The following is a 13,726-nucleotide window of genomic DNA, read 5'->3' as shown; positions in this document are numbered from 1 at the left end:
TGACTCTGTCCACACAGACGATGGCAGCTGCGATGATAGCAAATGTGCTTGCCCCTGCCTTTTCTTTAATTTGCTCTTGCTAGTCGATCCCAAACGCTGATTAGTCACTGGTCAAAGCTCTTTTTTTTGTTGTAGCAACCCAGTGCTGCTTTTTGTACTCAGGCAGTGGACCTGATTGAAGTCCCCTCCTTTCAAAATTTTCTATGGCCGGATTGGCCGCTGGTCAAAGCTCTTCTTTTTATATCTTTCCTGTAGGTACTGCAGGTGGCCAAAGCTGCACATAACACTCCAAATTAGCCCTTACTAAGTCTTATACAACTTCAACATAACATCCCAACTCATGTAGTCAATATGTGGAGTGATGAAAGACAATGTGCCAAAAGCTTTCTTTACTACCCTATCTACATTAGCTAGCATTTTCAGGAAATTATGGGCCTGTAATCCCAGGTCCCACTGTTTTACTGCACTATTTAGTGCTTTACTACTCACTGGGTAACTTGTAACCTGATTTGTCATCAACATGCAACACCTCACACTTGTCTGCATGAAATTCCATCTGCCATTTTTCTGCTCATTCTTCCAGCAGGTCCACATCCCACTGCAAACCTCGATAGCCTTCCTCGCTGTCCACTACACCCCCAATCTTGGTGTCATCCGCAAATTTGTTGATTCATTTGGCTGCATCATCCAGATCATTGATATAGATGACAAATGACAATAGACCTAACACCGATCCCTGTGACACACCATTAATAGCATTATATTTCCCCCTAACCCCAATTAAATGCTTTCCCAAATTTTCTGCTCATATCCATCTCCAGCACTATGGTAAAGGAGATAGAGTTGTGGTCACTACCTCCAAAATGCTCCCCCACTGAGATCTGACATCTGACCAGGTTCATTTCCCAATACCAGATCAAGTATAGCCTTTCCTCTAGTTGGCCTATCTACGTATTGTGCCAGGAAACCTTCCTGAACACACCTAACAAACTCCATGCCATCTAAACCCTTTGCTCTCAGTAGATACCAGTTTTCCTTTCCATTAACATTATTAATGGGAGATTATTACAGAACTGTTCATTTACTAACCTGCCAAAAGTGAATGCAATCACAGATATAGCATGTAGTTAAGAAAGATGCACAAAGCCTATGTGGATGTACACTTACTCATTTTCTTGTTCTGCTTCAAATTTTGGACTGTCTGATAATCCACTTTGAATCATTGTGAATTCAGCTTCCAACATTTGTGGTGTCAATACAACCTCTTCAGGACTATGATCCAAAAATCAACAATTATTACAGAAACTACACTTTTAATAAATGCAACACAGGTCTAATTTTATTTCATTTCAATTTTCATTGTTACTTTAACTATCAGGTTCACAATAAGAACAATCATCTGAAGACAGGATTTTCACTGCTTTTGGTATTTCTCTTTTTTTGTAACTTGTAAAAATCATTAACTCAGATAGATAGCCAAAGCAAGGCATTGTAAATCTCAGAGTTTTGAAACATTATGATTAGAGATGTTTGTTTTCTGAGGTCAATTAAGTTAATTACTAATCTTTGCACAGACTAGCAACTGCAATGTGCCCTGTCAAAAGAAAAAGGTTGTCTCTCAAACTGCATTTAGGTTTATTGCAAAACTATAGGAGAATGAGGATTGAGAGAAAGAGATGAAAAATCTGTATGTTTAGGGCATAGTGGATGTCAGAATCAGAATCAGGTTTACTATCACCAGCTTGTGTCATGAAATTTAACTTAGCAGCAGCAGTTCAATGCAAAACATAATACAGAAGAATAAATAAATTACAGTATATGTATATTGAATAGATTAAAAATTGTGCAATGCAGAGGTAGTGTCCAAGGGTTCAAAGCCCATTCAGGAATTGGATGGCAGAGGGGAAGAAGCTGTTCCTGAATCGCTGAGTGTGTGCTTCAGGCTTCTGTACCTCCTACCTGACGGTAGCAATGAGAACAGGGCATGCCCTGGCTGCTGGGGTCCTTAATAATGGATGCTGCCTTTCTAAGACAACGCTCCTTGCAGATGTCTTGGGTACTTTGTAGGCTAGTATCCAAGATGGAGCCGACTAAACTTACAACCCTCTGAAGCTTCTTTAGGTCCGGTGCAGTAGCCACCCCCCGCACAACCACACAATGATGCAGCCTGTAAGAATGCTCTCCAAGGTACCTCTATACACGCTTTTAAGTGTCTTTGTTGACATACCAAGTCTCTTCAAACTCCAAATATAGTCACTGTCTTGCCTTCTTTATAGCTGCATCGAAATGTTGGGACCAGGTTAGGTCCTCAGAGATCTTGACACCCAGTAACTTGAAACTGCTCACTCTCTCCACTTCTGATCCCTCTATGAGGATTGGTATGTCTTCCTTTGTCTTACCCTTCCTGAAGTCCACAATCAGCTCTTTCATCTTATTGTCATTGATTGCAAGGTTGTTGCTATGACACCACATCACTAGTTGGTATATCTCACTCTTGTATGCCCTCGTCTCCATCTGAAATTCTACCAACAACGGTTGTATCATCAGCAAATTTATAGATGGTATTTGAGCTGTGCCTAGCCACACAGTCATGTACATAGAGAGTAGAGGAGTGGGCTAAGCACACACCTGAGGTACACCAGTTTTGATCATCAGTGAGGAGGAGATATTATCACCAATTTGCAGAGATTGTAGTCTTCTAGTTAGGAAGTTGAGGATCCAATTGCAGAGGGAGGTACAGAGGCCCAGGTTCTGTAACTTATCAATCAGGATTGTGCGAATGATGGTGTTAAATAAGACCATAAGAAATAGGAGTAGAAGTAGGCCATACGGTCCATCGAGTCTGCTCCGTCATTCAATCATGGGCTAATCCAATTCTTCTAGTCATCCCCACTCCACTGCCTTCTCTCCATACCCTTGCATGCCCTGGCTAATCAAGAATCTATCTACCATTACCTTAAATGCACCCAATTACTTGGCCTCCACAGCTACTTATGGCAACAAACTCCACAGATTTACCACCCTCTGACTAAAGTAATTTCTCTGCATATCTGTTCCAAATGTACATTCTTCAATCCTGAAGCTGTGCCCTCTTGTCCTGGACTCCCTGTCATGGGAAATAACTTTGCCATATCTAATCTGTTCAGGCTTTTAACATTTGGAATGTTTCTATGGGATCCCCTCTCATTCTCCTGAACTTTGGGGAATACACCCAAGAGCTGCTAGAAGTTCCTCATACGGTAATCCTTTCATTCCTGGAATCATTGCCATGAACATTCTCTGAACCCTCTCCAATGTCAATATGGAGAGTATGTCTAAAGTAAGGAGCCTAAAACTGCATACAGTACTCCAAGTGTGGTCTCATGTTGTTGGAAAGTGTATGGTCATGCACTTTGGTGGAAGAAATAAATGGGCAGACTATTATTTAGATGGGAAGAGAATTCAAAATGCAGAGATGCAAAAGGATCTCTAAAGATACCCAGGATACCCTAAAGATTAACCTCCAGGATGAATCAGTGGTGAAGAAGGCAAATGCAATGTTGGCATTCATTTCTAGAGGTATAGAATATAAGAGCAGAGATGTGATGTTGAGACTCTATAAGGCACATATAAGTCATTCCTGCCTGTGGCCATCAAACTTTACAACTCCTCCCTCAGAATGTCAGACACTCTGAGCCAATAGGCTGGTCCTGGACTTATTTCCACTTGGAATAATTTACTTATTATTATTTAATTATTTATGGTTTTATATTGCTATATTTCTACATTATTCTTGGTTGGTGTGACTGTAACGAAACCCAGTTTCCCTCAGGATCATGTCTGTCTGTCTGTCTGTCAACAAGCTGTTCTGAAAAGCCATCCCTTTGACACTCTACAAATTCTCTCTCTTGAGGTCCAGTACTGGCCTGGTTCTCCCAATACTCTTTCATGTTAAAATCCCCAGAACTCCACCTCCCGGTTATGGACATGTAAGACACTGTCGCTTCTTGTCTGCCTTTAATTTCTCCCTTTTCTGATTTAAGCTTTGAAATTTCAATTTTAATCAGTCGGATCAGTCATAATTATGGCTACTCTCAGAAGCACCAAAAGAAATCTGGACCCAGGCAATGGAAAGTCCAAGAAAACCGAAGAATTCTCAGAGGAACCCCCCCCCCCCCCCGGGTAAAGAGACTAGAATCTCAAATCAGCAATATCAGCATTGAGATAACTCAACTAAAAGAGAAATTCGAAGGAAAAATTGACTCTTTGAGCCTTGATCTTAAAGAAGTTTGTCAAAATACTGTAGACCTTTCTTCTCGTTTGGAACAAGCCCAACAACGGATCGTTGACCTCGAAGCTCGATCACGACGACACAATATTCGAATTGTTGGATTAAAATAGAAATCAGAATCGGCCGACACACTGGATTATTTCGCAAAAATGTTTCATTCTTTATTTCCAGAGGTTTGTTTACAGCCTTCAGATATCGAAATGGCTCACAAAATCAGCACTTTAGAATCTTTGGATCAAGGTTAAAATAGACATATTGTTGTACGTTTTCTCTGTTTTAGAGACAAAGACCGTATTATTAAGCTTGCGAGGAAAAAAAACGTTTTCATTATCAGAATTCAAACATCCGTTTTTTTGAAAATTTTCTACGCAAAATTGTCAAGAAGCATGCTGAATTTGCAACCGCAATGAAATCAGCATATGAAAAAAAGCTCTTCCCACTACTTCAATACCCAGTGAAATTAAAGCTCTTTGTTAAAAAGTCTGGTTTTCATATTTTTGCTGATCCAATCGAAGCATTGAGTTTTATTAATTCTTTACCCGACGCATCTTATGATGAATCTGAAGCTTGAATGATTTATATTGGCTTGATTGTCTCGCGGTGTAAAGAATGATGAGTTAAGATTGAAGATTTGATAGTGTTAGAAGTTTTTGCCTTAAAATACATTTTTATCTCTGGAAAAGACTGGTTTGGATGGCTTCAATTTCTGAAGACATCGAGGGAGAACTGTTAAAGTCTGTAATAAGTTTGAACCATTTAGAACTTTTTTTGCAGCATTGAAATGAATTAATCTTTTTTTTGTATTGTATGCTTTTGTAAAGGTTTTTTTAAAGTAATTATTTGGATATCTTTGTGTTTAAAAGATAGACCGGACAATTTAAAGATGGCAATTATTTTTCTTCTGTGCAAATGTTTCAAGAATTGCTTTGGATGTGTTTTTCTTTCCTTATCTAATGTTATGAAGGTTACTTTCAATTGAAGGTCATTTTGTTTTGCAAGAAAAACACTTTCCTTCCAAGTTAATTATATTCAGATACATGACGACTGTAATGAGATTTATGTTGGTAGAGGGAGTCAGAGATTATTTTTTTTCTCTTTTTTTTACTTAGGCGGACTTTGTATCTGTACTGCATCTATACTTTTCTTGGGGCTTGCGTCGATTGATATCAACTTGTTTCTGAGCTTTGTAGTTTGGGTGGGACTTTTTTTCTTTTTTCCCCATTATGGAATCCCAGAGCATACGTCAATTATTTTTATTGTTGTTCATCTCCGCCATTTTCGACTACCTTATCCTGACATGCGTCTAACTATTGTTTTTAGATACAAAGTTCCATGATGATATCTAAACAGCTAAATGTTTTAACTTGGAATGTTCACAGTGGGAATCATCCTATTAAGCGTAAGAAAACATTTAAAGTTATTAACCGATTCCAGCCTGATATAATCTTTGCTCAAGAGATGCATATCAGGCTATGTGATAAAAATCAATTTTTTAAATTTTGGAAGGGTCCTCAGTTTCACGCCAATTCCCAGAGTAAAACTAGAGGTGTTTCTATTTTTATTGATTCTAATATTCCTTTTAATCAGGAGGATATTATAGCTGATATTAATGGTAGATTTTTGATTGATTAAGGGATAATTTGTAATAGGAAAATGGTTTTGGTTAATATTTATGGACCAAATGTTGATGATCCTTCATTTTTTTAAAACTGTTTTTGCTCTATTACCCGATTTAAATGAATATATGTTGTTAATGGGTGGTGATCTTAATACTTGTCTAAATCCTTTAATGGACGTCATCATCCAAATATCAACTCCCTAAACGTTCTGCATCATTTAGTAATTCCTTTTTAATTGATTATGGTTTAATTGAGATCTGGAGGCATATGTACCCTAGTGATAGAGAATACTCCTTTTTTTCACATTTTCATAATAAATATTTGAGAATCGACTATTTTATAGTTGACCCTCGACTTTTATTCAATGTTCAGAAATGTGAGTATGATGCGATTGCTATTTCTGATCATGCTCCTGTAAACTTAATATTTGAACTGAAAGATGTTGTTTTTACCAGACCATTTTGGCGTTTTACAAAACATTTATTACAAAGTTCAGAATTTGTTGAGTTTATTGAAGCTCAGATAAGAGTTTTTTCTCTTTACTAATATAGGCAACGTCTCTAAGTTAGTAATTTGATATAAGCTTATCTACGTGGTCAAATTATTTTGTATATAGCTAAACTGAAGAAACAAACAAAATTGGAATTAGATAAAAATCTCTGAACAAAGTAAAGAATTAGATAACATCAATGCAATCTCTCCATATGTTGTTTCATTTAAAAGAAGAGTAGAATGACAGTCACAGTATAATTTATTATTAACATATCCTATTGAAGGATATTTGCTCAAATTGAAAAGTCAATCTTATATCTTTGGGGATAAAAATAATAAACTCTTAGCTTCTCAATTAAGAGCAGCCAGAGCTAAAAGACAAATCTTAAAGATTCATAAAAACAATGGAGATATAGTAAGTAACCATAACATTAATAATACTTTTCAAAATTTTTATTCTGATCTTTATAGATCTCAATTTCCTGCAGATTCCTCTAAAATGAAGGCTTTTCTACATAAGATTAAATTTCCACAAATTTCTCTTGAAGATCAACAGATGCTTGATGCTCCAATTTCTGAGCATGAAATTCAGAAAGCTATTTTATCAGTGTAATCAGGTAAAGCTCCTGGACTTGATGGTTATTCAGTGGGATTTTACAAAAAATTTGAAAGGTTACTTTCTCCGTATCTTTTGGAAATATTTCATGAATCCTTTGAGAAGGGTAATTTACCTCCTTTTTATGAAGCATCTATTTCCTTAGATCTTAAAAAAGATAAAGTACTTGTTGAATGCTCATCATATAGACCTATTTCGCTATTAAATGTGAATGCAAAAATTCTCTTTAAAATAATGGCTAATCGCTTGGAAAATATTTTAACTAAGATCATTTCTATGGATCAAACAGGCTTTATTAAAGGCCATCATTCTTTCTCTATTGTTTGGAGATTGATGAATATAATATATTCTTCATTATCTAAACAATCTCAATGTGTTATCTCTCTTGATGCAGAAAAGGCATTTGATAGTGGCCATATTCGTTTAAAGTATTAGAAAAATTTGGTTTTGGTAATAATTTTAATAGATGGATTCAAATGATTTATAAGAATCCTATTACCACGGTTATTGCTAATAATTGCAGGTCTTTTTTCTCACTTTCTCGTGTAGACAAGGATGTCCATTAAGTCCTTTTATGTGAAGCTAAAAATATTCATGGTATCTCTATGACTGGAACCATACATAAGATTTCTCTTTATGCAGATGATCTTTTGATTTTTATTTCAAATCTTGAGGAATCAATTCATAATCTTTTGGAAATACTTAAAGATTTTGGTAAATTTTCAGGATATAAACTTAACTTGAATAAAAGTGAATTGTTTCCATTAAATGTCCCTGTTAGTATATACAATGACATTCCTTTTAGAATTGTTAATACATTTAGATATTTAGGTATTATAATTACTAAAAAATATAAAGATCTCTATAAAGCAAATATAGTTCCTTTAATGGACTCCATGAAACAACTATTTTCTAGATGGAATCCACTTACTCTTTCTTTAATAGGTTGTATCCATGCTGTGAAAATGATGATTTTACCTACATTTTCCAAAATATACCAATATTTTTAACTAAAAAAAAATTTTGATCAAATTGACTCTCTTATTTCCTCTTTTATTTGGAACAATAAGAGACCAAGAATTAATAAGTATCATTTACAAAAATCTAAAAAAAGATGGTGGACTTGCACTTCCTAATTTAAGGCTGTATTATTAGGCTGCGAATATTAGACAATTATGTTTTTGGTTATATTGGCTTGATAAGAACCAAAAACCATTATGGGTTGATTTGGAATTAAAAGCTGTTAAACAATTTCATTTAACTTCAATTTTAGGAGCTCTATTACCTTTACAGCTCTCTAAAATTCCAAATTTAAATCTTTATCCGGTTATTAAATAAGCTTTACGGATTTGGGTTCAGTTTTGTAATTTTTTAAATTTTAAACAATTTAAGTTATGTAGTTTTTTATATCAAAACTTTTCATTTAAACCTTCAACAACTGACCCCATTTTTCTTCTATAGAAAAATAAAGGAATTCATTCTTTTACAGATTTATTTTGTGATGGTCGATTGATGACTTTTGAGGAGTTAATTAACAAATATTCTCTCACTCAGACACATTTTTTTGCAATATTTTCAGGTTAGACATTTTTTACAACAATATTTACCTAAGTTTCCATATTTACAAGAATCTGATTTGTTGGATACCATTTTGAAATTGAATCCCTTAGTGAAAGGTTCCATTAGTAGAATTTATAATTTATTTTTGTTACAAAAAGAGAACCTATCATTAAAGATTAAATAAGATTGGGAGAGAGAACTTAATATGAACTTTGTTAATGAAGACTGGCTTTGAGTTTTGAAAAATGTAAATTCTTCTTCTGTATGTGCCAACCATTATTTAATTCAATTTAAAATTGTACACCATTATTACTTAACAAAGGAGAGACTACCTAAAATATTTCCTAGTAAAGATAACTATTTTGATAATGTAAAACTGAAGTAGCTACTTTGTCACATATGTTCTGGTTGTGTTCTGCATTAAAATCGTTCTGGAAATCTTTATTTTTTACAATCTCTAAAGCTTCGAAAATTAATTTACAACCCAATAGATTGACTGTTCTATTTGGAATAGTTCCACATCATATTCAGGGTATCTCATTTTCAGATCAACAGGTAATTGCATTTATTACACTACTGGCAAAAAGGGCTATCTTATTAAAATGGAAAGATATTTCTTCCCCTACATTAACTGAATGGTTTTCTCAAGTGATGTTATGTCTTAGTTTGGAAAAAATTAGAAGTAGAATTTTTGATCCTTGATTTGATTTTGAGAGAAGATGGGGTTCTTTTGCCAAATATTATCATTTAATTTGAATTAAATTATATGTTAACCTTCCAATTTTATTTTTTTATAAATATGAAATGGCAGTTGATAACTTTTTTTATATATTTAGATGATGGTTAAATGTATTGCTCTGGGTGGGTTGATTCCTAATGGGTGTTTTTTTTTTGTAGTTAGTGAGTTATTTTGTCCTAGTTAGATGGGTTTTTTTTTCCTTTTTCTTATATATAAAGTTTTTTTTCCATTTTTATATTTTAAGATCAGTTTTTTCTTCAGCTTTATTCATTGTATACATATTAATCTGTTGAAGTTTTGATTCATTTTATAGCTGTTGAAGATTATATATCAATAAAAAGATTCTAAAGAAAAAAAAATCTCCAGTGGTTATCATGACATTGCCCTTCTGACACACTTTTTCTAACTCCTGCTGTAATTTGTAATCCACATCCCGGCTGCTGTTTGGAGGCCTGTGCAGAACTGCTGTTAGGGTCCTTTTACCCTTGCCATTTCTTAACTCAACCCATACAGACTATACACCTTCTGATCCTATGTCATCCCTTTCTAATGCTTTAATATTATTTCTTATACATAGGGCCACACCACCACCTCTGCCTGCTAAACTATCTTTCAGATACTCCGTATATCCTTGGACATTCAGCTCCCAATGGCAGCCATCCTTTAGCCAAGTTTCAGAGATGGCCACAACGTCATACTTGCCAATCTGTAGCTGAATTTCAAGACTGTCCATTTTATTTATTATGCTGCATACATTCAAAAATAGCATTTTCAGTCCAGTGTTTGCTGCTTTCTGTTTCAACTTCACCACGCCTCTGTTGCCCTGTAACTCATCCCACTGGCTGTGATTATGTCTCATCTCCTGCCTGTCCTTTCTATTATCTCTGTTGAACACTATCTTTAATTTATTTGTTTTCCCCTTCCTCAGCTGTATCACTCTAGTTAGATTAAACCCTTCCTAACAGCTCTATTAAACCTGCCTGCTAGGATATTGGACCCCTTTGGGTTCAGGTCCTTTTTATACAGGTCGTACTTCCCCAGGAAGATGATTCAGGAACATGAGCCCTGCCCCCTACACCAGTCTCTCAGCCATGCATTAACATTCCTGATCATTCTATTCTCGTGCTCATTAGTATGTGGCACAGGCAGCAATCCTGAGATTACTACCCTGGAGCTTCTGCTTTTCGCCTTCCTACCCAGCTCCCTGAATTCTCTCTCTAGGACCTCCTCCCTTTTTCTGTCTCAGTCATTGGTAGAAAATGCTGAGCTATAGTCAATGAACAGCATCCTGACATAGATGTTTGTGTTGCCCAGGTGGTCTAAAGCCATGTGAAGAGCCTTTGAGATTGCAGCTGCTATTGACCTATTGTGATGACAGGCAAATTGCAGTGGGTTCAGGTCCTTCCTGAGGCAGGAGTTCAGTCTAGTCATGACCAACCTCTCAAAGCATTTCATCACAGTAGATGTGAGTGCTACCAGAGATTGTCATTAAAGCAGCCCACATTATTCTTCTTTGGCACTGGTATAACTGTTGCCTTTTTGAAGCAAGTGGGAACTTTTGCCCATAGCAGTGAGAGGTTGAAAATGTCCTTGAATACTCCCACCAGTTGGTTGGCACAAGTTTTCAGAACCTTACCAGGTACTGCATTGGGGCCTTCCACCTTGAGAGGGTTCACCCTCTTTAAAGACAAGACTAACATTGGCCTCTGAGACAGAGATCACAGGGTCATCGGGTACAGCAGAGATCTTCACAGCTGTAGGTATATTCACCCTTTCAAAGCGGGCATAGAAGGTGTTGAGTTCATCTGGTAGTGAAGCATCATTGCTATTCATGCTATTGGGTTTTGCTTTGTAGGAAGTAATGTTTTGCAAACCCTGCCAGAGTTGTCACAGATCCAATGTCACTTCCAACCTCATTTGAAATTGTCTCTTTGCCCTTGAAATAGCCCTCCACAAGTCATACTTGATTTTCTGATATAGACCTGGGTCGCTAGACCTGAATGCCACAAATCTGGCCTTCAGCAGACGATGTACCTCCTGGTTCATCCACACCTTTTGATTTGGGAATGTACAGCAAGTCTTTGAGGGCACAAACCCATCCACGAAAGTTTTAATGAAGTTGATAACAACAGCAGCATACTCATCCAGATTCGAAGGTGAATCCGTGAATACGGTCCAGGCCACTGATTCAAAGCAGTCCTGTAAGTGCTTTCCTTATCCACACCATCTTGATCCTGACTACTGGTGCTGCAGTCTTCAGTCTCTGAGGAGAAGTACAACTAGGTGATCAGACTTCCCAAAGTGATGGCATGGAATAGCATGGTAGGCATTCTTGATGATGGTGTAATAATGGTCCAGTGCGTTGTTTCCTCTGGTATTGCAAGTGATCTATTGACAGTAATTGTTCAGTGGTGTTTTTTCAGAATGGCTTGGTTAAAATCCACCAGAGCAATGGTGAAGAGGTTAGGGTGTGCTGTTTCGTGTTCTGCAAGGCTACATTAACATTGTGCTTATTCTCCTCTAGTTCAGTTCATAATCTGAGCAGTCAAGTCACATCAAAATCTACAGATGAATTACACATAAAGTAAAAAGCATAAATGAAATATTTTCAGGTATAGAACTTCAAATGTGAAGTGGCAGGAAGTTCACAAGCCTGGGGGAAGAAACTTTCCCATCCTGACCATCCTTGTATTTATACATCAGTTTCCGCCTGAAGGTAGAAAGTCAAAGAGGATGTTGGATGAAAGGGCGGGTTCCTTGATAATACTAAGGGCCCTAGGTACACAGTGTTCTTGATAAATGGGTGATGGCAGGAAAACCCTATATTCCTCTCAGCTGTTCTCACAGTATTTTGTATGGACTTACAGTCCAATATAGTGAGTATAGTGCAATAAATGTAAAGGTATACAAGAAAGGCAGCAACTTCAGTAGAAAAGAATGCTTTGGATGAGGAAATTAGAAAAAAATTAAAATGTAGCTGTTGAATGGGAAGATATTCTTCCAGCTGTGTACTTGAAAATACATGACAAATTCGAATACCCCAGAATGAAACATCTCTTTCGAATGCTGAAAAGTAAGCGGGAGAGAGATGATTCAATGGCGGCATTATGCTGAAAATGTCAACAACTGCCTTTGCTCTCCAATTTTTTCTCTTAAAACTAAGAACTTTTGCAGTTTCTTCTAAACAACTCATGCCATTTATTCTGTGTTGGCTGTTAATTTTCCCCAATTCCCTGTGAAGTATTTGAAGATGTACATGTTGTCAACCAATAGAAAGTATAAATGTAAAAGTCCACATTTTAAAGAATACCTTTCTGCAGTTATGTTTTCCTCGTTTCCATCTAATTTATGATCCAGTTGTAAAGGAACATCAACAGGAAGCATATCCAATGAAAACGGATCATTCCTAGACAAACAACATGTCAAGTAATCAGGCATGCCAAAATACAGTCATGCATAGTTTGCTGGAGTAATTTCTAATGCAGTGTAAAATGATTTCATAATTACTAGGATTCAGAATTGCTTCCAAACCAGCTGCTATGATTGGCATCAGAATCACTGCACCAGTGTTGTGAAAATAAAAATGGCAAATCACTACCTTTTAATACTATTTCATGGATACTAATGGAATGTTGCCTGTGTAGCTGACTTCAATTGTTTATAAAGACTGTGGCTCTTCCAGGTAACTTGAAGTCCTTCACTCTATTTGAGTAAAATAATAATAATTTTTAAAAAGTAGAAATGTTGCACCATATCAGATTGTATCGTATTAAGAGATTAGGAAATGCTGACTACTGACATGGAAGGAAATTCTTACTTATCTCATTTAGGGTACGTGATAGTTGGGTGAGATAGTGAACAGTCTATTGAAATCAAAGATGTTGAACTAAGGATGAATTTTGCAGTTGTCTTAGCTGAACCCAATTACCTACAGTAAGTCTTGATTGGAGGGGAGAATCTTGGATTAAATATTTCATTCAAACTGTGATGCAGAGTGTGATAGATAAATTGTGAAAAAGTAACTTCTTAAGAATAAAAATCAACAGTAATTTGCAACTACGTCTGATTATAACTTTAAAAATATAAGGTTACCGGTAAATGGAGTGCATAATTCATTGTTAGGACTTTGGAATTGCTAAAAGTGCCAACGGTTTCAAAAAGTGATGAAGCCAAAAATGACTTGAAGCCTATATTTGATAAAATCAAATGTTTGTGCCTTAATGAGGTCACCCTCACAGTGGAAGAGCAACACCCTATATTCCATCTGATATATATATTAAACCTCCAACCTGATAGAATGAATAGCTCCTTCTAGTGAAGAAATTCTGACCACCCCCCTTCCTCTATTCCCCACTCTGACATTTTACCTTTTCTCACCTATTACTTTCCCCAGATCCCCTCCTCCTTCCCTTCCTCCTATAGTCCACTCT

General features: G+C 36.2%; 1 protein-coding gene and 1 long non-coding RNA gene across 9 annotated transcripts in view; one reads left to right on the top strand and one right to left on the bottom strand.

Moving 5' to 3' along the window:
* The window catches only part of cfap221 (cilia and flagella associated protein 221), a 254,455-nt gene that overhangs the window by 10,562 nt on the left and 230,167 nt on the right, over window positions 1-13,726 (bottom strand). For all 7 annotated transcript variants that reach the window (XM_059966334.1, XM_059966331.1, XM_059966329.1 and 4 more), the window contains 2 exons: window positions 12,607-12,702; window positions 1,168-1,272 (listed from right to left, as the gene is read on the bottom strand). In XM_059966334.1, the coding sequence (XP_059822317.1) occupies window positions 1,168-1,272; window positions 12,607-12,702 (201 nt within the window). The remainder of the gene's footprint in view (window positions 1-1,167; window positions 1,273-12,606; window positions 12,703-13,726) is intronic.
* LOC132392462 (uncharacterized) overlaps window positions 1-13,726 on the top strand; it is a 137,020-nt gene that overhangs the window by 106,793 nt on the left and 16,501 nt on the right. The gene's annotated exons all lie outside the window — the stretch shown is intronic.

Source organism: Hypanus sabinus, chromosome 4, assembly GCF_030144855.1.
Source record: "Hypanus sabinus isolate sHypSab1 chromosome 4, sHypSab1.hap1, whole genome shotgun sequence".
Classification (NCBI taxonomy): Eukaryota; Metazoa; Chordata; class Chondrichthyes; order Myliobatiformes; family Dasyatidae; genus Hypanus; species Hypanus sabinus.
Note: the sequence above shows the minus strand (reverse complement) of the source record. Positions and strands in the feature narration are given on the sequence as shown.